At 57.1% G+C, this 18,826-nt stretch overlaps 8 protein-coding genes across 8 annotated transcripts; 2 read left to right on the top strand and 6 right to left on the bottom strand.

Annotated features, from left to right (window-relative positions):
- Positions 1 to 39: 39 nt before the first annotated feature.
- On the bottom strand, positions 40 to 796 carry IUM83_04984 (Dynein-like protein; the record flags this gene model as incomplete). The annotated part of the gene is made up of 4 exons (XM_067929091.1): positions 40 to 102; positions 189 to 319; positions 417 to 675; positions 764 to 796. 4 exons carry the CDS (start codon positions 794 to 796, stop codon positions 40 to 42), a joined length of 486 nt encoding a protein of 161 aa, XP_067794828.1.
- A 143-nt stretch (positions 797 to 939) lies between these two features.
- Positions 940 to 2,712, bottom strand: IUM83_04985 (dynein-like protein; the record flags this gene model as incomplete). Its single annotated transcript, XM_067929092.1, has 2 exons — positions 940 to 2,151; positions 2,236 to 2,712. 2 exons carry the CDS (start codon positions 2,710 to 2,712, stop codon positions 940 to 942), a joined length of 1,689 nt encoding a protein of 562 aa, XP_067794609.1.
- Positions 2,713 to 3,040: 328 nt separating this feature from the next.
- On the bottom strand, positions 3,041 to 3,422 carry IUM83_04986 (putative mitochondrial protein; the record flags this gene model as incomplete). The annotated part of the gene is made up of 2 exons (XM_067929093.1): positions 3,041 to 3,183; positions 3,332 to 3,422. The coding sequence occupies 2 exons, from the start codon at positions 3,420 to 3,422 to the stop codon at positions 3,041 to 3,043; spliced, it is 234 nt and encodes a 77-aa protein (XP_067794608.1).
- A 265-nt stretch (positions 3,423 to 3,687) lies between these two features.
- On the top strand, positions 3,688 to 4,212 carry IUM83_04987 (Ribosomal protein L7Ae/L30e/S12e/Gadd4; the record flags this gene model as incomplete). Its single annotated transcript, XM_067929094.1, has 2 exons — positions 3,688 to 3,990; positions 4,075 to 4,212. 2 exons carry the CDS (start codon positions 3,688 to 3,690, stop codon positions 4,210 to 4,212), a joined length of 441 nt encoding a protein of 146 aa, XP_067794607.1.
- A 355-nt stretch (positions 4,213 to 4,567) lies between these two features.
- IUM83_04988 (Histone arginine demethylase) lies at positions 4,568 to 7,940 on the bottom strand (the record flags this gene model as incomplete). Its single annotated transcript, XM_067929095.1, has 6 exons — positions 4,568 to 4,804; positions 4,877 to 5,538; positions 5,612 to 5,673; positions 6,205 to 7,283; positions 7,367 to 7,430; positions 7,501 to 7,940. The coding sequence occupies 6 exons, from the start codon at positions 7,938 to 7,940 to the stop codon at positions 4,568 to 4,570; spliced, it is 2,544 nt and encodes an 847-aa protein (XP_067794615.1).
- A 1,183-nt stretch (positions 7,941 to 9,123) lies between these two features.
- IUM83_04989 (Tetratricopeptide TPR1) lies at positions 9,124 to 11,281 on the top strand (the record flags this gene model as incomplete). The annotated part of the gene is made up of 4 exons (XM_067929096.1): positions 9,124 to 9,687; positions 9,768 to 10,523; positions 10,683 to 11,145; positions 11,211 to 11,281. 4 exons carry the CDS (start codon positions 9,124 to 9,126, stop codon positions 11,279 to 11,281), a joined length of 1,854 nt encoding a protein of 617 aa, XP_067794614.1.
- A 566-nt stretch (positions 11,282 to 11,847) lies between these two features.
- Positions 11,848 to 13,246, bottom strand: IUM83_04990 (uncharacterized protein; the record flags this gene model as incomplete). The annotated part of the gene is made up of 2 exons (XM_067929097.1): positions 11,848 to 12,045; positions 12,128 to 13,246. 2 exons carry the CDS (start codon positions 13,244 to 13,246, stop codon positions 11,848 to 11,850), a joined length of 1,317 nt encoding a protein of 438 aa, XP_067794815.1.
- Positions 13,247 to 13,891: 645 nt separating this feature from the next.
- Positions 13,892 to 15,364, bottom strand: IUM83_04991 (Amino Acid/Auxin Permease (AAAP) Family; the record flags this gene model as incomplete). The annotated part of the gene is made up of 1 exon (XM_067929098.1): positions 13,892 to 15,364. One exon carries the CDS (start codon positions 15,362 to 15,364, stop codon positions 13,892 to 13,894), a length of 1,473 nt encoding a protein of 490 aa, XP_067794816.1.
- Positions 15,365 to 18,826: the final 3,462 nt, after the last annotated feature.

The raw sequence follows: 18,826 nt of genomic DNA on the forward strand, positions 1-18,826 counted from the left end.
TTTACGCAGATGAAGTTGACGTTGCCCCTGTTGCCCTGCCTACTCCAGCCCCTCGTCTTCGCGCAGCAGGATCGCTGCGATCATCTTGAGCTTCTTCTCCATCTTCGCACAGCAACATGGCCCACAGTCAGCTCCCTGTGCGTCTAAGGGAAAGGAAACAACAACAGACGCGCGCGATTCTCACGAACCCGGTTGTGCGCGCGCAGACTGCGTGTGAGCTTGCTGTCTGTGGCCTCAAACTGCGCGCGCGACACAGCGTGGCGCTCTTGCAGCCCGCGCATAATCTCCTGCATGACCGCTTCGATCTGTCCAAAGGTCTCTGTCCAGCAGCAGCAGCCAACCAACCCGCCAACGAAGCAAGCAAGCAAGTAAGCGCCAAGCCCAGCCACCAGTCTCTCTGACTCGGCCGCTCGTACCTTCAACCAGCGTCTCCACCTGCTCCTCCTGCTCGCGCTTGCGCTTCCTCAGCGTCTCCAGGTGCCCGTAGCACTTGGCCACGTACGTCGTCAGCGGTTCGCCGCCCTCCGCCGCGTCCTCGGCGATCGACTGTTGTGTGTCCTGCTGCCCCTCGCCCTTCGCCATCAAGTCGCGCATGGGATAAACCTCCTCCTCCTCTTCTTCTTCCCCTTCCGTCGCGACGCCGTCGCCGCTCGACAGCATCCCGTCCTCGCTCTCCTGCACCAGTCACAGCCGAGAGAGAGAGAGAGAGCAGCCACGTCACCACCCGCATTCGCAGCCTAAGAGCCCTATCTGCAGGACTCACGCGGATCGACGGCATCTCCTGCTGCTTCACCATAGCAGCTCTGGCGCAGTTGCACTTGTCGATACTGAAGTCAAATACAAAGTGACGAGTGCGGAATGAAAAGGGAAACCAGATGACCATCACTCCTGCTTGAAGTTGAAGGGGGTCACATTTAGGTATCTACTGCACATCAACCACTACTGGTTGTCCTCGTCGCCCTTGCCGCCGAGCGCGTCGCCGCCCTTGTGCTCCATGTTCTTGTTCTCCGAGTCCTCCGCCTCCTTGATCATGCCCAGGAAGTTGGCGTCCACCGTGCGCAGCAGCTCTTCCATCTTGTCGTCCTTGAGGCTGCCGCCGCGGTCGTCCGCGGCGCCCTCCTCCATCGTGGCCTTCTTGCGCCGCAGCTCCTTCTCCTTGGCCTCCAGGTTCTTCTCGCGCTTCGTCTCGCGCTCGAACATGCCGTTGATGGCCGCCTTCTCGTTGGGCTGCGAGGCCGCCAGGCCGTCCGACAGCTCCATGAGCGAGATCATGCCGTTGCAGTCGCCCACCGCCACGAGCTTGCCGCCGGACCCGGCGTTGCCTTGCACGCTCACGGACGAGAGCGCCACATCCCCGACCTTGTGCGAGTATGCCACCTCGTTCTGGCGGTAGAAGAAGTCCCAGATGTCCACGACCCCGTCCATTCGAGTGACGAAGAAGACGCCGGCGCGTGTGGGCGACCAGCAGCCTGCAGTCACGTACGAGTCGTGGTAGATGGTGCTCATGATGGGGGTCTTGAGGTCCTCGCACCACAGACGAGCTGTCCAATCTCCGATCGTGAGGAAGAACTTGTTGTGCGTCGGGTTGCGCTGGATGGCGCACACAGGGCCGTGGTGCTTGCCTGCTCCTGTGTCGTAGAGGGTGATGCCGTTGTTCTGCTTCGCATTACGCAGGTTCACGCTCAAGACAGCGCCCTGCTCGGTGCCCACGAGGTACTTGGTTGGACCAGCCTCGGTGTTGTACTCCATGGACGACCCACCAAAGGCCAGACCATCCTTGTCGGTGAGAAGCAGCTTGTGCGTGGGCTGCGCCAGGTGGCGAATATCCCACCAGAGCATCCAGCCGTCCGTCGAGACGGAGCAGCACTGGTTGCCCGTCTTGCTTGAGATCCAGAAGACGTCGTACACTGGGTCGTGGTGTGAGTGCTCGATGATAGACGTCTCCGCCGGTGCGGCGCCGGACTTGCGCAGATCGAAGAACGAGATGAGGCCATTGTACGACCCAGCGACGAGTTGGTCGACGGACTTTGGGTTGTAGCGCATGCACACCAGTGGAGACGCTGGTTTGAGCGTTGTCTCGGGGGTGTTCGGATTCAGCACATCCCAAATGTACGAGTTTGCTGGCAGCCGCGCCGACGCGAATTTGGGATCCTGGAAGTTGAGGATGCAATAGCACGCTGCCATCTTCTGGGGACTCTCCGGGTGCCAGTCGATCTGGGAGACCGTACGCTTAACGGGTTCTGGATCACGGAAGACTGCAAGGCCCTTTGCACTGGGCTGCTCCGTCGTGGCGGCCTCGCCCATGTGTGCAAAGTAGTCCTGGTAGATGTTGATTGTGTTGTTCTGCTTAAGAGCGCGATCTACCACCGGCCCGAGACACTTGACTGCCTGCTTGTAGTCGTCGTCCTTCTCGGCTTTCTTGCGGAACCGCTGGACGTCGCTCTGCTCGGCCGGATCAACATCCTTGGGCCAGCCGCCTTCCACGTGACGCATGCTGCTGTGCTTGGTCACCAGCCTCTCCGTGTTCACTTCGTGCTCGGACATGTGCGGCGTCGTGTCCAGTCGGGTGACCATCGGTCTTCGGCGCACGTAGTCATTCTCCAGTGCATCCGTGCATGGAATGCTCTCCAGCACCTTGGCATCCACGTTGCGGAAGTCGCAGTAGCGCCCAAAGCTCTCCCGCTGCTTCGTGTACAAGTACGCGAGCTCCATCCCTGCAGTCTTGGACTTGGTCGCCTCTGCGTCGATTTGAAAGTGCCGCCGGATCGCGTCCTTTCGTGACCAGCAGTCGCAGCCTGTTCAATGTCCACGGACTGACCTGCATATACCCAGCAGCAGCAGCAGATCGCCTAGCTACCTACTCCACAAGTATGAGGCACCAGCAGCAACACGGAGACAAAGTCGGCATTTTTCTTCGTGTTTCTCAGGTTTGGATTCTTGCAAGCTTACACACTCCACGACGAGAAGGAGCGGCCGGGCGATCTCTTATCTGCACTCTTTCTGCTGGTTGATTCACTGCTGATGGTCCATCCACACGCGCTTACGCCTTCTTGTTCACGTCCGGGCGGCGCTCCAGGTACAGTCGCAGCTCTTCCACCTCTTCCAGGTCCCGGTGGTACTTGTTCTGCAGGTAGCTGCCCAGGCCAGCGCCCACGCCCATGAACAGCACGTGCTCCCACGGGTCTGCGCAGCAGTCAAGTTACAACACATCATTCTATTAGCAAGCTCAGGAGGGTGGAGGAGAGAGAGAGAGAGAGTTCATCCAGGAGCGAGCAAAGCTCCGAATTCCAGGCATCAGGCGATAATCATCAGCACAAGGGCGGACACGTACGGCGCATGTACGGGACCTTCTGCAGCACGTTACTGCCGAGCTTGGTGGAGAGGCCCATGAGGGTGCCGACGGCGATGCCCGTGAAGCCCATTGCTGCTGCTGCTGCTAGTGCTCGCTCAGTTCCGTGGGTTCTGCCCCCGCGCAAGACCAGCGGCCATAAATCGCTGCGCTTCCCATTGGCTGAAAATCGTATTTGGTGTGGCGCACATGTTCTAGGTAATGTGGGGCGAAGGTCGCGCCAGCTTGGGGCGACATCCACGACGGTTGGTCCAGCCTGACTGGCGCGCAGCTCCGATTCGCCAGCAATTTACTTGAGCTTGAGCGGCAGCACCTCGTCCTAGGACCCCTCGGCAGCGATGAGCGACACGGAGAGCAGCAAGAAGAGCGGCAGCAGCTACGAGGAGCGCGTGAAGCACGTGTCGGTGATCGCCAAGCCGCTGGCCTCCAAGAAGCAGACCAAGCGCGCCTACAAGGTGGTCAAGAAGGCCACCAAGGTCAAGGGCATCAAGCGCGGCGTCAAGGAGGTCGTCAAGGGCATCCGCAAGGGCGAGAAGGGCGTGTGCATCATCGCCGGAGACATCTCGCCCGTCGACGTCATCTCGCACATCCCCGTGCTCTGCGAGGAGAACGACATCCCGTACATCTTCACGCCGTCCAAGGTGCGCCGGATGCGGTTGATGATACACTGCGCTGCGATCTTCAACGAGACTAACAGGTGCAATGTATTGCGTTTTTTGCTGCAGGTGGACCTGGGCGCGTCGGCGCTGTCCAAGCGGCCCACGAGCTGCATATTGATCACGCCCAACAAGGCGGGCTTCAACGCGCAGGAGGCCTACGATGAGCTGTTGGCGGACGTGAAGCAGGTGCAGCCGACGTATTAGATCGTTAGAAGGCGGCCGGCCGGCTGTGTGCCGCGTCGCCATCACTCGTCAACTTGCATACATGTAGCACTTTATCATTAGCCGGGTTGTCTTCTTGATGCTGTTGTGCTTCCACATTGAGCCCTCGACTGCTGAAGGAGGACAAACTGCTGTGTATGTTGAGGTGTGTGTGTGGTGCTGAGGGACGCTAGCTCGCCATCATAGCTACATGTCTCTCCTTGGATACTATGGAGGGTGCGTTTAGCTTCAAGCATCGCAAGCATCAAGCCAACTCGTCAAAACTTATTCGGTTAGTCTAGTCGCTAGACTAACCTAACGACACAAAAGAACCGCCAAGCCACCGTGACGCCTTCGTCTAAAACACGCCATCGAAGATTCCACGAGCGAGTTCCTCCCAACTCGTGAAATTTGATGCTTGGGGGAAGTAGTGGAACATACCCTTGACGGAGCGGCTCGGGTGCAGCAGCACGAGCTGCAAAAACCGCTCCCGAAGGCAACGTCGCTGCGGTGTGCTGTGTGCCTCCTCTCGACGGATATACTCTTGCCAGTACTCTGAAGCCAATGTCTCCTTCCACAGGTCGCGGTCGCAGTGCTGTTGCGGACAAAGTCAGCAGGTCAGATCATCGATACCAAGATGCTAAGTGCAGTAGCAAATATCGCTTACCAGAGCAGCAAAGAAGACTGCGACGAGGTCGTACAACGGGTCGCCTGTTTTGGCGTCCGCGAAGTCAATCACGGACGTTGGAGCCCACTCATGCGGGCCAACAAACCTCTCCTTGCGCTTCTCTTCGATTGTTGCCAAGCCCGCAGGTGTTGAGAAGTCACCCTCTTCTTCCTCAGAGCTGCTGCTACTGCTGCTACTAGTCTCCCAGTCCTCCTCAAAATCAAAATGGCTGTCGCTTCCATCCTCTTCGCTGTCGATAATACGAGCACGACCAGTAGACTGGCTCCCCTTCAAGATTGTGAGACGAGGTCCAAGTGGGATACCCAATTCCTTCAGGTGTGCTTCATCCAGGTGGCCCAACGATTCCAGTGTTAGCTCCTCTTGCTCCACTAAAATCGGGATGTACTTCTCGCAGCCGATCGACGTTAAGTACTGCGTCAAATTGGTAGCCTGGGGCGACATGATCACTCCATTTGTCTGCACATCAATTTCAGTCCCGAGAATATTCTCGTCCGTCAAGTCACCGTGGAGCAGCACAGGTTTGATCTCCGATGGCTTTACAGGCAGTAGTTCCGCAGCAATAGCATCCCTATTTGCACCGGGGAGAAAGCTTTCAAGAAGCTTCATTAGATGTGCCGGGAGGTCGCTCTCGACCAGGTGAACTGGACAACAACAATAAATACAACAACCAACGTTAGTTTCCGCAAAAATCACGTAACGCGACAGCAGTCTTACATGAGATGGCACGCTTTCTTTGGCGAAGCATGTAGTGAATGTACCAGTCCCACTCAGCTTTGCTGTGACCGTATATTCCCCGAAATTCGGGATCAATCGGAACCGAATGCAGTTTTGGCAAAAATTCCCGACTGACCCACGCAGCTACTTTCTTCCAACTCCTAGGAGTAGCACCACCTTTTTTCGTCATAGAATCGAGGCCAACACCGCTGCTCTTGTACTCAATGACAACGTACGGCCACCGCCACATCGGGCCTTCTCCCCCTTCATCGTCCACTTCATCCGCATATAAAAGGTGCCCAGAGTGATACAATCGAGGGACCATCCCCTGGAGCGACTGATGCGTAGTGCCAGAGCTCGCTGCTTTCTCAATTGTGCTGTAAACAGTTTTCTCTATGCGGAAGCAATCTTCCATTGCACACCGCAGTGACATGGCATCTTTCAACTCATGTGGTTGCAGGATACTTCGCTTACATCGTTTTGATGACGATGGAAGCTCTTTGTCAGTTGAATTGTAGTTTGGAGCCATGTAGGCTTCAAAGTCAAACTCGCCCCAGTTTTCATTGTACTGGCTGAAGAACTTCACGAGCAACCGCTTTCCAATCGCAAACGTCGGGTTCACGCGCGACGTTAGGCTCTTCATCTTCGGATATTTGATTTTCTCCCCCGCAATCTTAGCGCTTCCCAAGCTATTTGGCAATGTGAGCACCTTGTGACGCTTGAGAATTTTCTTTAGCTGCGGCTTCCAGTACTCAAGGATGCGGAACGATTGCTGGTACATATCCTCGCTTAGATATCCATTCGCACGGGGGATCTGAACCAGGCGGAAGATGTCAAATGTTTCTGGTCTCGTGGCACGCAGTTCGTGCTGAAACATCGACATCGCTTCGTCGTGTCCGTCGTTGAGCAAGTCCTTCATGAACATGAGCGCGTTGTGTGAGTCCACAAAATTTTGGGTGACCGCAATGGTGAGGTCCAAATTCAACACAAGGTGCCACCATCCATTGGGGACGTAAATCGTCTCGCCCTCTTCTTGAATGATCTCAAGGGGCTTTTGATCCGGAGTGAGTGTAGGGTACACATGCAAATACCACATGAGCGATGGCATGTCCAAACCACTTTCGCGGTACTCGCCATTCTTGCCGACGTTCACGCCCGGTGGGGGTGAATCCGGAGGGTAAATTGCCCATCGCTTTCGGCCCTTGACAAGCGAATTCCAAGCAGATGTCCTCGCAGGGTCTTGATGCCACGGAGCACCTGTGCGCTGCGGCCCGATGACGATCCAGCGGAAGTCCGGCCGAATAGACCCAGGAGCACGCTTCTTCTTCTTGTCTTTTCGGATCTTTTTCCCTCCAGCTGCAAGCTTCACACGAGGTACCGTCTTACCTTCCTTCTCTTCCTGCTCCTCTGGACTGGCAATTACACTTAGAAAATCTTCCTGGAACACCTTCAGGTCTTCAACACTGTAGTCCTCCAGCATGGCGGGCATCTTCTCTCCGAAGTGGGCGTCGAAGATGTACAGCGGTGTTTCGTCGTGCTGGTTGCTCGCATACTGGAAGTAATCCGCAAAGCTCATCTCCATGGTCGGGCTGCTGGACATGACGTCCAGGTTGTGCGTGATGCGGTGCTTCACGTCACTCGGGTACTTCTCCACCAGCTTCTCGACCGTCCACTGCACAACACCACCAGTAGCAGCAACTCCATTAGCCCAGACACCACCCAGCACTGTCACCACAACCCTCCCTCCCCTCTTACCTCCGTAGACGCCTTCCACCTGCCAATGGCATTGCGGATGATGAACGGCACCCTCGAGTATTGCCTAGCAGCAGCAGCAGCAACAACACAGTCAGCACCCGCACCAACATCCCCTCAGAACGCTGCGCGCGTACTCGTAGAAGTCTCTGAAGGTCAAGTCCTCGACGTCGATCTTCTGCAGCCGGCGGACCGTCGGGTCCTGCTCCTCGCTGGGCAGCAGGTAGGCGTCGCCCAGCTGCATGTGGCAGCGGCACCAGCGGCGGTACAGGAAGTCCGAGCCGAAGCCCCTCACGGCCACGGGGCGGAAGGCCTCGTCCAGCTGGCGCAGCGGCCGCGGGTCCCGTGGGTAGAAGGTTGTGAGCTTCCAGTTGCGGTGGAAGGAGAAGTCGCCGTTGTGCAGCCGCAGACACTGGCCCATCCAGAGCGGGTCCTCCTGGCTGAACACGTAGAAGACGGAGTTCACCTCCGACAGGCGCAGCAGCTCCGCCGGCTCGCAGAACAGCGTCAGGTACGCCACCAGCTCGTCGGAGAAGCCCGCGAAGGCGCTGCCCGCGAGCGCCGGCTGGCTGAACATGGCGGCGACGAGGCGAGATGCGGACTGATGCCGCGCTTATTGCGGACACGTCGGCGTGGGTAAGCTGAGCAGCTGCGCATGGCTTTGCGCGCGGCTCGATTTTGGCCAATGAGAATGCGGTACTGTCCAAGTTGAAGTGCGTACGTAGCACAGAGTATCCGCTGGACCTCTACAGGTTACACTGCACTCGGTGTGCTCGACGCTGGACGCTCGACGCTTGTGTCTGGTAGATTTAACGACCAAGCAGTTTGGGTTTCTTCGCGGCCGCACTGTTTCGTAGATGCAGCGCTGGTGCTCACAATCGCCACCAAAAAAGCTTGGCAAGCTCTAAAACGTGGCGTTTTGGGCACGCAGTTACAGCACCAGGCTGCTACTATTTAATCCCGCTGCTGTCGCTAGCGTTTGAGTGAATGCACGCGTTGAAGAAGTCACCACGACAAGCCTCGAGCGAGCCGAGGCGCTGTGGCGCAATCGCGACGTCTAGCTGTGCGACACGCGTGCGTTCCCGACAGCCGCACGACGTCCGCGAGCCCTGCTGGACGTGTAGCGATCCACAGTTAGTTGTCCACAACCTACGAACCGCGCTTTGAGCACCATCCCAGCGCCCAGCGAAGCTGAAGTTCGTCCTCGGTTACAGCGTACCCCTTGTTGGTTACGTCCGTTTTTCCCTCACATACTGCATTCATGTTAGTATCAAATATCTAATCATTATCACGTTTGGCATAAAATTTCTCGGCCTGCTCCGTCGTCAACGCCAACGCAAAGTGATCGCCTTAGTTTGCCTACGCCAGTTCTTTGGCGATGACCTACCTAGGTAGATGGCTCCACTTCACTACAATCTACGTTGCGACAGGTGGAGACTTGTTGAACATATTCATCGCAGGCCAGCAGCACACATCCCTAAATATCACAACATCGACAGACTTGGACAAATGACGAGGCAGACGTCGACGCACACCCGATTGATGCTTCTCGACACCTCATTGAATCAATCATGAGACTTGGTCGCAACGCTCCCCGCATTGTAAATTTGTTGACATCGTGAGATATCGACTATAACAGATGATCTATTCGCTCGCGCAGGTTCAACCGTTTTGGAAACCCCCGTCCTGTCTAGTTCAAGGGACGCTGGCATTCCGCATTCCGCCTCCGACCGCGCACGCAGCTCGCTCCCTCGTCCCCGATGCCGCTGCCCGTGGACGCGCACCCGCTGCTGAGCCCGGAGTCCGTGCGACCGGGCTCGCTCACCGTCCCGGAAGACGCCGTGGGGGTACGCGTAACCAAGTCGCCGACGCCCGTAACCAGCGACAGCAGCGACGGCGAGGCCACCGCCGCGACGCCGCCGCCTGCGCCTTCCGCTGCTGCAGCAGCAGCAACAGCAACAGCCTCGGCCTCAGCTGCCGCCGGCAAGGCGGACGAGGTGCGGGAGCTGGACATGCAGGCGCCGCGCTGCCAGCTGGAGGACTTCACGCCCTTCGCGCGCTGCCACCTCTGGAAGCTCATGATGTCCTTCTACGACCGCCAGGGCGTCGAGTCCTGGGCGCAGGGCATCGTGCCGCACTTCATCACGTCCAACACCTTCATCGCCAAGCGCTACAGCAACGTGCTGCGCGCCTACTTCCGGGACGCCATGCGGCCGGGCTCGGCCTCGCCGGTGGACGCGTCGCAGCCCTTCTACATCGTGGAGCTCGGCGCCGGATCGGGCAAGTTCAGCTTCTACTTCCTCAAGGCGCTCGCACAAGTGGAGGTGAGCTTGGCAACCTACTGGTGTCTCATGTGCATTGCTGACGTAGTGCACCGTGTTGTGTGGTGGTTGGTTAACTGCAGAGCGTGCTGGACTTCCCGCTGAGCAACATCCGCTACATCATGACGGACTTCACGGAGCAGAACTTCAACTTCTGGAAGACACACCCGGCGCTGGCGCCATTCGTCAAGCGCGGGATCGTGGACTTCGCCATCTTCGACGCCACCACCGACACGGAGCTGCGTCTGTACTCATCCGGTCAGGTCATCCGTCCCGGCGAGCTGGCGAACCCGCTGTGTCTGATTGCAAACTACTTGTTTGACACGCTGTACCACGACCTGTTCCAAGTGGACGGTGGTGTGCTGAAAGAGGGGCTTGTGAGTGTCGGCTCCAAGCGTGCCGAGGAGCCCGATCCACTCGATCCTGAGATCATCAAGCGCTTGAACAACTTCTTCAAGTACGAACAGATCGACGAGACTTACTACGGAGAGACGCGACCTCACTGCAACAACATTCTGAAGTGGTACCACGAGTACTTCGATCCAGCGTCTTCGGGTGCCACGATTCTGGTCCCCATCGGAGCTCTGTCGGCTATCGAGCGTCTTGCCGCGCTTTCGAAGAACGGGCTCGTCACGCTATCCGGTGACAAGGGAAACAACAACCCCGACCACTTCTGCGGCGTCAACGACCCACACATCGCTGTACACGGCAGTTTCTCCGTTATGGTTAACTACCACGCCATTGGTGTGTACTTTGCAAGCCGGGGCGGCTTCGCATTGCACAGTCCACAGGAAGAGGCCAGCCTCAAGGTGTCTGCCTTTGTGCTACCTGCTAACGCAGTGGGTGCGAGTGAGACCGTCAGCTCGGCAATGACGGGGCTTTACGGTGACGGACTGGACCGGATGTGTGCGAAGCGTAGTCTCCAGTTCCCACATCTTACGACAGCGTTTGAGGACGATATCGTATCTTTTGGCCCTAACGATTTTTTCGTGATGCAGAAATCGACGAAGGAAGATGCCAAAGCTCCATCATTGAAGGCCGTACTTGCGCTGATGAAGTTAAGTGGGTGGGACCCAGATGTATTTTACAAATTCCGTGACGTGCTGCTCGACCAGTCCCCGACTGCTGCTGCCAAGCTCAAACAGGACGTGATATATGGTATCCCGCAAGTCTGGAAAAATTACTACGCGTTAGACAAGGAGAAGGATGTGGCCTTTGAGATCGGCCGCCTCTACTACGGTTTGCACGAGTACGACAGCGCGCTAGCCTACTACACGCTATCCGCCCAAGAAATGGGCAAGCATCACGTGACAAGTCACAACATGGGGCTTTGCCACTACAGCAAGAAGCAGCTGGAATTGGCTGCAACATGCTTCGAGGAAGCCTATGCGCTAAACCGGTCGTATCAGAAGGCAGCGACGTGGCTTCAACGTGTTCGTAAGGAACTCGGTATTGTCGACGGTGTCGCGGTGACTGATCAGACAACAGTTCAACAGCTCTCAAGTACTGGGTTCAATGGTGATCAGCAAGTACAGCACTCGGATGGAAGCCTCGGGGCTCAGCAAATTTTGTTGAATATGCCAAGCCAAGACAGTGACAAGACACGTTTAAGTCCTGCCGCATATGGAGTCGCGGGGGTCGATCTACAGCGAAAACAGGAAAACGAAAACAGCTCCGGTAACGTTTAGAGCAGCTGTATACGCGCATGCCGGTTCCTATTCGTCACGCATAGTCCCCAGATCGCTATGGGGCTACAGCATCTTGTTCACCAATTTGTGCAAGACTGCCGCGTATCGCGGTTGTGTGGCTATCTCCTCATTGTCGCCACAATCTGAGCGCCAATCAGACAGAAATTTCACCCTACTTTAAGACTACAGTACATGTAGATTCCAGAGCGTGTGGACTTTCGCCCTCAACGCAAGCTGTTCACCGTGTTTTAGTGCTATCCTAATTCGGCTTGTTGAGGGAGAACTCCACTTCCCTGCAGGGGTGGTCGACGTTATCGTGACGCCCCAAACAATAGGCCAGTCCTCTCACTCCGTGGTCACTCTTGTTCTGCTGTCTAGCGCTTCGTGTGCACCAAGCGCCATCCTATTTCTCTTGTATTTCGAGCTGTATATACAACAGCGGCGTTGGTGCCATGTGATCAAAATGTGACCCTTGTTACTTGGACTGGATTGACGCAGCATCGCCGGTGATCTGCCAGGCAATCATCTTGCGATCATTACCAGTGGAGAAGAACGTATTGCTCGGGCCAGTCGTGATGCGCCGCACAGCATCCTGGTGGCCCTGGTTGAGGTTGGCGCCTAGTGTCGTCTTATACGCGAACGACGGCAGCTCCTTCACGGAAATCGTGCCATCCTGAGCATCATACCGCCAACAACAGTTAAGAATTAGTATCCTGGCAACAAGTCAACGACGCATCAATACCAAGCTAACTCACCGCCATGCCAATGAGAAGAATCGGAGCTTGCGCGGCATCTTGCGTCCCGCAAAGAGCAGTGACCTGCGAGTCCTGTGTCTCCTTGAAAAGCTGCTGGAAGGGCGGGGTGAGACCCCACACGATAATCTCGCAGTCCAAACCGCCGCTAATGAGGAACGTCTCGTTGTTGTTCACCCAGAACTCGAGGTCCATGACGGCGTCCGTGTGTCCATTCTCCTCGGCCGACAGCACCTTGACACACTGGTACGTCGCGAGGTCCCAGAGCCGGATCGTCGAGTCCACACTGGCCGACGCCAAGATGGGCGCGCCGCCCACCGCGAACGTTTTGAGTCTTGTGACACCGCGCACGTGTCCCTCCATCACGCCGCGACACTTGAACTGGTTGGTCGCGGTGTCCATCTGCCAGTAGCGGATCGAGCCGTCGGCGCTGCCGCTGAAGAGCGTGGCGTTGCCCGTCGTGTCGGTGGCCACCGCCAGCGCCTGCACGTTCATCGTGTGCGCGAAGGGCATGAGCTCCGAGGCCGGGAACTCGAAGGGCGGCGCCTGCGCGTTCTCGAGGTTCCAGCCGCGCACCATGCCCACGGACACCTTGGGGTTGGGCGGGAAGCGGCCTTCGAAGCCCGCGAAGAGGAAGGGCCCGCAGAGCACGAGCGCCACGACGCCCTCCGTGTGCGGCGCCTTGTCTCTGTTGCCGCCTCTGCCGCCGCCGCCTCCGACGTTGCTGCCGCCGTTGGCGGAGGGCGGCAGCGCGTCCTGCACGCTGATGGTGGTGATCTCCTGCCAGGTGGCGCAGTCCCAGAGCTTGATGCTGGCGTCCGCCGCGCACGTGAAGAGCTGCTGGCGCTCGGCCCACATGACCACGTCCTTGATGGCTCCGTTGTGGCCGCGCGTCTCGCCGATGGTCTTGACGAAGTGCGGGTAGCGGCACGGCCGGCCGCCCGACGTCTGCTCGAACTCGCACTTGCCGCCGTCCATGAAGCGCCGGCACACCTCGTTGCCCACGGACGAGCCGCCGCCGTAGCCCCCGCGCCCGCCGCCGTAGCCGCCTCGACCACCGCGGTTGCCGCGACCGCGGCTGCGCCCGCCGAAGCCGCCACGCCGGTTGTTGTTGTAGCTCATGCCGTGTGATTGATTCACTGCCACTGCTGGAGCGACGAACTGATGATGCCTTGGTGACGGCGGTATAATAGACAGCGAGGGGCTGTGTGGCGCACACCAAACGCCGGTGTGGTAGACACCACGTAAACCCGACCCGCTCACACGTCGCAGGTCTAGCTTCAACGCACGGCTCCTTCACCTCGTTCACCAATTGCCGTTGATGTGTCGAGGGGAGCATTATATACAGCTATGGGGGCTGATCAGACCGACCTCTACAACCTCGGCGTCCCATTCCGTTGTGCGTCGGCGATGAATCATCGTTTTCATTGTTGTCCGAGCGAAGCAGGTGTACACGACTATCGCATGCTTGACAACCTCGGTGATGCTGCTATACATGTAATACAGCATGTTGGGGAGAGGGGGTAATATGTGCACTAGCGTCAGAGGGTCGATCTCCTTATCTCCTTTTGCGGGTTACTCACAATGCTGCATGAGTCAAAAGCATCTCGTCAAATCCGTGCTGACTCGGATCACGCCGTGACACGTCCACCGATTTGTACTGTTACAAAATGAGAGGGGCAAGCAAGTGTACTGTGGTGGATAACGGCGCTTTCATTGTCTTTTACGCGATCCTACCGTACTGACCATAGTTATACGTATTCACATTTAGGACGATGTCTGGTTGTAGTACACAGTGTTCTGGAACTCGGCGTCGCAGTACGGGAAGAGGGTGTCCGAGTCCGAGGGCGCGAAGAGGTTCTTGCCGGCCGTGTACGTCGAGTAGCAGCCCAGCACAGTGCAGACCACGATGACGACACCAGCACCGAACTTCTCGTACATTGGGACGTGCTCCCACGTCTTGATGAGGTAGAAGATCGTGGGCAGGACGATGCAGTTGGCAGTGATGGCCGACGCACCCACGAAGTCGACGAAGTCCGAGAAGTGGTCCTTGAACACAACCGACAAAATGACGAGCACCACGATAATGGCCAGGCGAAGCACAATGTACTTGATCGCGTTGGCGCCACGGTACTCGGCAGCCTCCAGCTCGTGGGTGTTGTTGACCTCGCCGGTCAGTGGGAACACGGACGTCCTCGAGCGACGGCTAGACGTCATGCTCACACGAGACAGGTCGGCCTTGGCGTCCGTCGTGGGGGTGCCGGACTCGAGGTAGGCCATGCCGTTCTCGGTGTCCTCCTGCTTCTTGTTGTGCATGCCCAGAATCAAGCGCTCGGCGATGTAGAACGCCGGGTTGATCAGCACGGAGAAGGCGATGGTTACATGCATCTGCATCGCCAGGTAGGCCAGCACAACAGTACCCCACTTCGGCGCGAAGCCCAGCGAGGTGAGACCCGTCGAGGCGTCCGGGTAGATCACGTACAGGAGGTTGCCCGAAACCTGGCAACCGACCGAGAAGTACGGCACGAAACCGAGGACCAGCAGCATGCACATGATGAAGCCGATCGTGACAGACACAACGCGGGGCATGCGGCTCGGGTCGCTGTGCTGGCGCTGCACGTCAGTCAGTACAATGCCAGCACCGAAGCCCATGGCGAGGCTGCCGAACGCGCCGACAACCTGGGACAGACTGAGCTCGGGCGACGGAACGGACGGGTGGTCGCGCATGCCGTGGGCCACGATGGCAATGCCGAGGGAGTCAGCAATGAGCGTGCCCATGCAGCCGGCGAAAGCCGCGCCGGCACCTTCCTTCAGGGTCGGCACCAACGCCAACGGTAGCACCGTGATGGTCATCAGAATGATCCAGGTCGTGGTGCTCCAAGCACCGGGGAAGAGTCCGTCGAGCAGACCACCGCCGAGCACGAGGAAGACACACGGCATGAGCAGGCAGGAGCCCATCTGCGAGACGATGCACAGCCAGCGGCCGGTCTTGCCGAGGCACCATTCACCGAGGTCGCTGAAGGTGTTGACGGAGTTGGGGGCCAGCAAAAGCACCTTGGACATGGCGACGGACGCGTACATGTTGGCGAGGGCCATGAAGACGGTGGCCAGACAGCCGAGAACTGGGCCCGCTCGGGCGAAGTTGGCCGGCATACTCAGCGTACCGACGCCGCACATGCAGCAAAAGAGGCTGAAGGAGAACTTGGCGTCCTCGAACGTGAAGAAGGGCTGTTTGGCCATGGTGTCGCGGTGGGAGAGCGATTGCGAGGGTGGTGGGGACTTGGGAATGCGGCGTTGGCAGCCAATTTCAAAGTGAGCGAGAGCTACAAAAGGCGCGCTGCATGGCGATCGCGGTGGGTGGCGGGGCCGAGACACTAGCCGTGGCTGCTCCCTTGTCCTCGTGGGCAGCGCGGCCAGCGAATAGCCTCTTGCTTGCTCTGGATATGGCCCAGGATATACGGATATCAAGACGTGCAGAGACCTTCCGGTGCAAGGACATGAGAAGGGGACTGTTAGGACGCGCGGCACCGGTAAAGCTGCATCGCAACAAGCATCTTCTGGTGGACGCCCCGGTCCCTTGACACGGGCGCTGCACCGCCTTTGAGCGCCGCTTGCTCTGCGTTTCCCTGGATTGCTGGAGCGAGGACTGTAAGGAGCCTCTTTTTCGGCGCCGGTGGTCCGTTTTAGCGGAACGCCCGCCGCGAAAACTGCAACTTGCAGTCCGCTCCGACAGAGGAGGCGCTGCTGCCTCTGTATATGTATTTAATCGAGACCGCCCCGACTCGGCCCGAGAGCTTCCGCCGGTGGCGCCGGTATGGATATGGGCACCATGCATGGCGGAAAGCTACACATGTGCGTATACTCAGACGACTGGCGGGGAACAGCGGGGACTTGCGCGCAATGGGGATGCTTTGGCCATTACTGCTTCAGACCCGAGGACCGGAAAAGGTGATGAGGCCGCGACTGTCTCGCTCCGGATGCCTTACAGGAGTGCTGCTTTTCGGCGATCTTCGCGCTCGGCGGAGCTCGAATGCGACGAGTGTGCTCCTACATGCCATCTGCGCTTGAAGTGCTCGTCTAAACATTTTTGACGCGGCATGTTGAGACTTTCTCTTCAATCGGGATGCGCGGGCCATTGTGAACTTCGCCACAATCACAGCGAGCTTCGCTCCGGTCAACCTGAGTGGCTCCGCTCGCCGGGCAGACGACAGCGACGTTCAAACACGTGGATTCACGCTCTCGTTGCGCCCCGGTTTCCCCACCCAGAGTCGGTTTGTCCTGCCATCTTCTGCAGTGTAGGCTGCACAGCGTTGAAAAAATTTCATGCCAAAAACGCTCCGGGCGGCCTGCAGAGACGTTCCGGCGAATCCGTTCAGCCAGACCTCAACTCAAGTTGGAATCGTGATCCCTTCGCAGTCAAAAATTGCCGGTTTCAATTTATTTTCGTCGACAGATCCCCGCTGGCGGCAACCATTGGCTAAGCACGCTACAAACTGTTCATACATGCGTTGAACGGCGCGCAGACGTCGCAGTACGAGCGCCGATGCGAACGGTGGTGTCGCTGTCCCAGAGATTCGTCGACGGGTTATCCAAGCAGCCCCGAAAGGCTGGCGACATCTGTCGACCACCTGAGAACGAGCGCGCGATTTTGCTGCTTTGTCGTCGGTCCTCTTGTCATGGTGGCGTTGACAATCGAAGCCACCATTATCCATGTCAGCGAAAATGTTGCGAGTCATGACAAGCGCTGCACGTTCATGCAACGCTGGTGTTCAACGAGCACAGCTCGGTAAGCTGACTGACAAAGCAGCAATCAACCCGGTCGGTCGTCGGTCGGTCGGACGGACAAACGACAGCGACGAGCGGCGCGTCACTCGTACCAAAATATCGGTACATTTTTATCACGTTAAATATTATTCAACGTGATAAAGATGAGACTTGATGTTACATAACATCAATTCCTGTGGACCACGTTATAGTCAGCCCGGTATGCCTATAACCTGTTTCACATTTATTTAAATCAGAAAAACAATGTGTAAAGGTAACTTTGAGCGGAAAATGGTAGGCCCTGAGGACTGCCCACTCCCGCTCGCAATGTATTGGCGTTCACTTTAAAACAGACCAAGTCCGAGAAGCACCATAGGCCGCTGGCTCAACATTGGGCACAACCCCGCCGAGTGCGGGACTTTACACGAAGGCCGGAGATGACAATATCTTGGACGAGCAGCCACTCCGTGGAGTAGTCCGCCCTGTCAACCCGCACCCCTGTGTAGGATAGTTGGGTGGGCTGGAGGCCCCAAGTGTCGAAAAATGCCTCTTAGTGTCGTGAGGGGTATCAGAACCGGGTCCCGAACTGGGTTGGACAGCCACAGGCATCCCTACCAGAGCAAGCGTCAAGCCTGGTGTGTGGGTTCTGGTGGCTTAAATCGCTCAACATTGGGCACAAGCAAGCCATTATACGAAAGCCCGAGGCCTTTCCGTCCATGACACAAGCAGAGCTGGCAGCGTGGGTGGCGAAGCGCTTTTGCTTGCGCACCAAATCTGCTCGAAACGCAATCAGCGATATCAAAAAGAACGCGTCAACCGTCATGAGCACCACGTACGGCCACGACCGCCAGCGTAAGCCAAGCAAAGTAACTTCGCCTCAGCTTGAAGAGTGACTCGCACCCGGATAATGGACCTGGAGGTTCGCAATATCTGTCTGTCCAGGGAGTTGATCACAATATAGGCACAAGAGCTGCAAGCGCGACTCTGTGATGCGTGGGATTTAACTGTTCAGACGGCTGGCTCATGGCGTTCGTGCGGCGCCATAAACTGTGCCATCGCGTACGACATAGAGAGGCTGTCTCAGAGGCAGTTCGGATCGGATTGCAACAGATTCAACATGTAACTGATATGTATGCACCCCATGATATTTATAATATGGATGAAACCAGTTGGTGTTACGCTGTGGCTGCTACTTGCTCAATTTGTACAAACGAGATGCGGGAATAAAGAAGAAGTAGACCAGGATCACGTTGGTGATGACGGCAAATGCTGACGGCTCACATGCGCGTCCTATACTGTACCTCGGTCACACCAAGAATCTCCTGTGCTTCAACAAGAAGTCGACTAAGGATCTCGGCTTCAACTACTAGGCCAAAAAAAGCCATGGATGATCAAATACATAGTTCAAGAGTGGTTGCATGGCGTCGATCGACAGATGCGAACTGCGGACAGCCACGTCCTGCTACTGTTGAACAACGCGTCCTCTCATGATGTGGACCATCTAACATTGACCAACGTGATCGTGCAGCATTTCCCGACCAACGCAACAGCCACTGGACACGGGTATTGTAGCATCATTCAAAGAAAAGCAATTTCGGTACGTATACAACAAGGTGCGTGACCCAAAACCATCAATCAGAACCCGTATGTGATTGCCGTACGCAATGAGGTGGAGCGACGAGATCTGGCGTGAAGTAACAGGTAAGGACACGATCATGTAGTAGGTCTACTTTGGCTCACTACTACTTTTGCTTACACGTTGCGCTACGTGTATAAGGACGTGGTAGTATAGTTGCAACGGGGCTACCGTAGCTTTGCGTCAGAGGAAGACAGGTTAGACTCACCGAGTCTTAGCTAGGGATAGCGGTAGTTCTAATACCAGAACGACTTACGAGTCCGTACACTTTACGGACTCCAAGAGTCCACACCAGACACTTA

This window comes from Phytophthora cinnamomi (assembly GCF_018691715.1).
Source record: "Phytophthora cinnamomi strain GKB4 chromosome Unknown Contig23, whole genome shotgun sequence".
NCBI classification, from domain to species: domain Eukaryota; phylum Oomycota; class Peronosporomycetes; order Peronosporales; family Peronosporaceae; genus Phytophthora; species Phytophthora cinnamomi.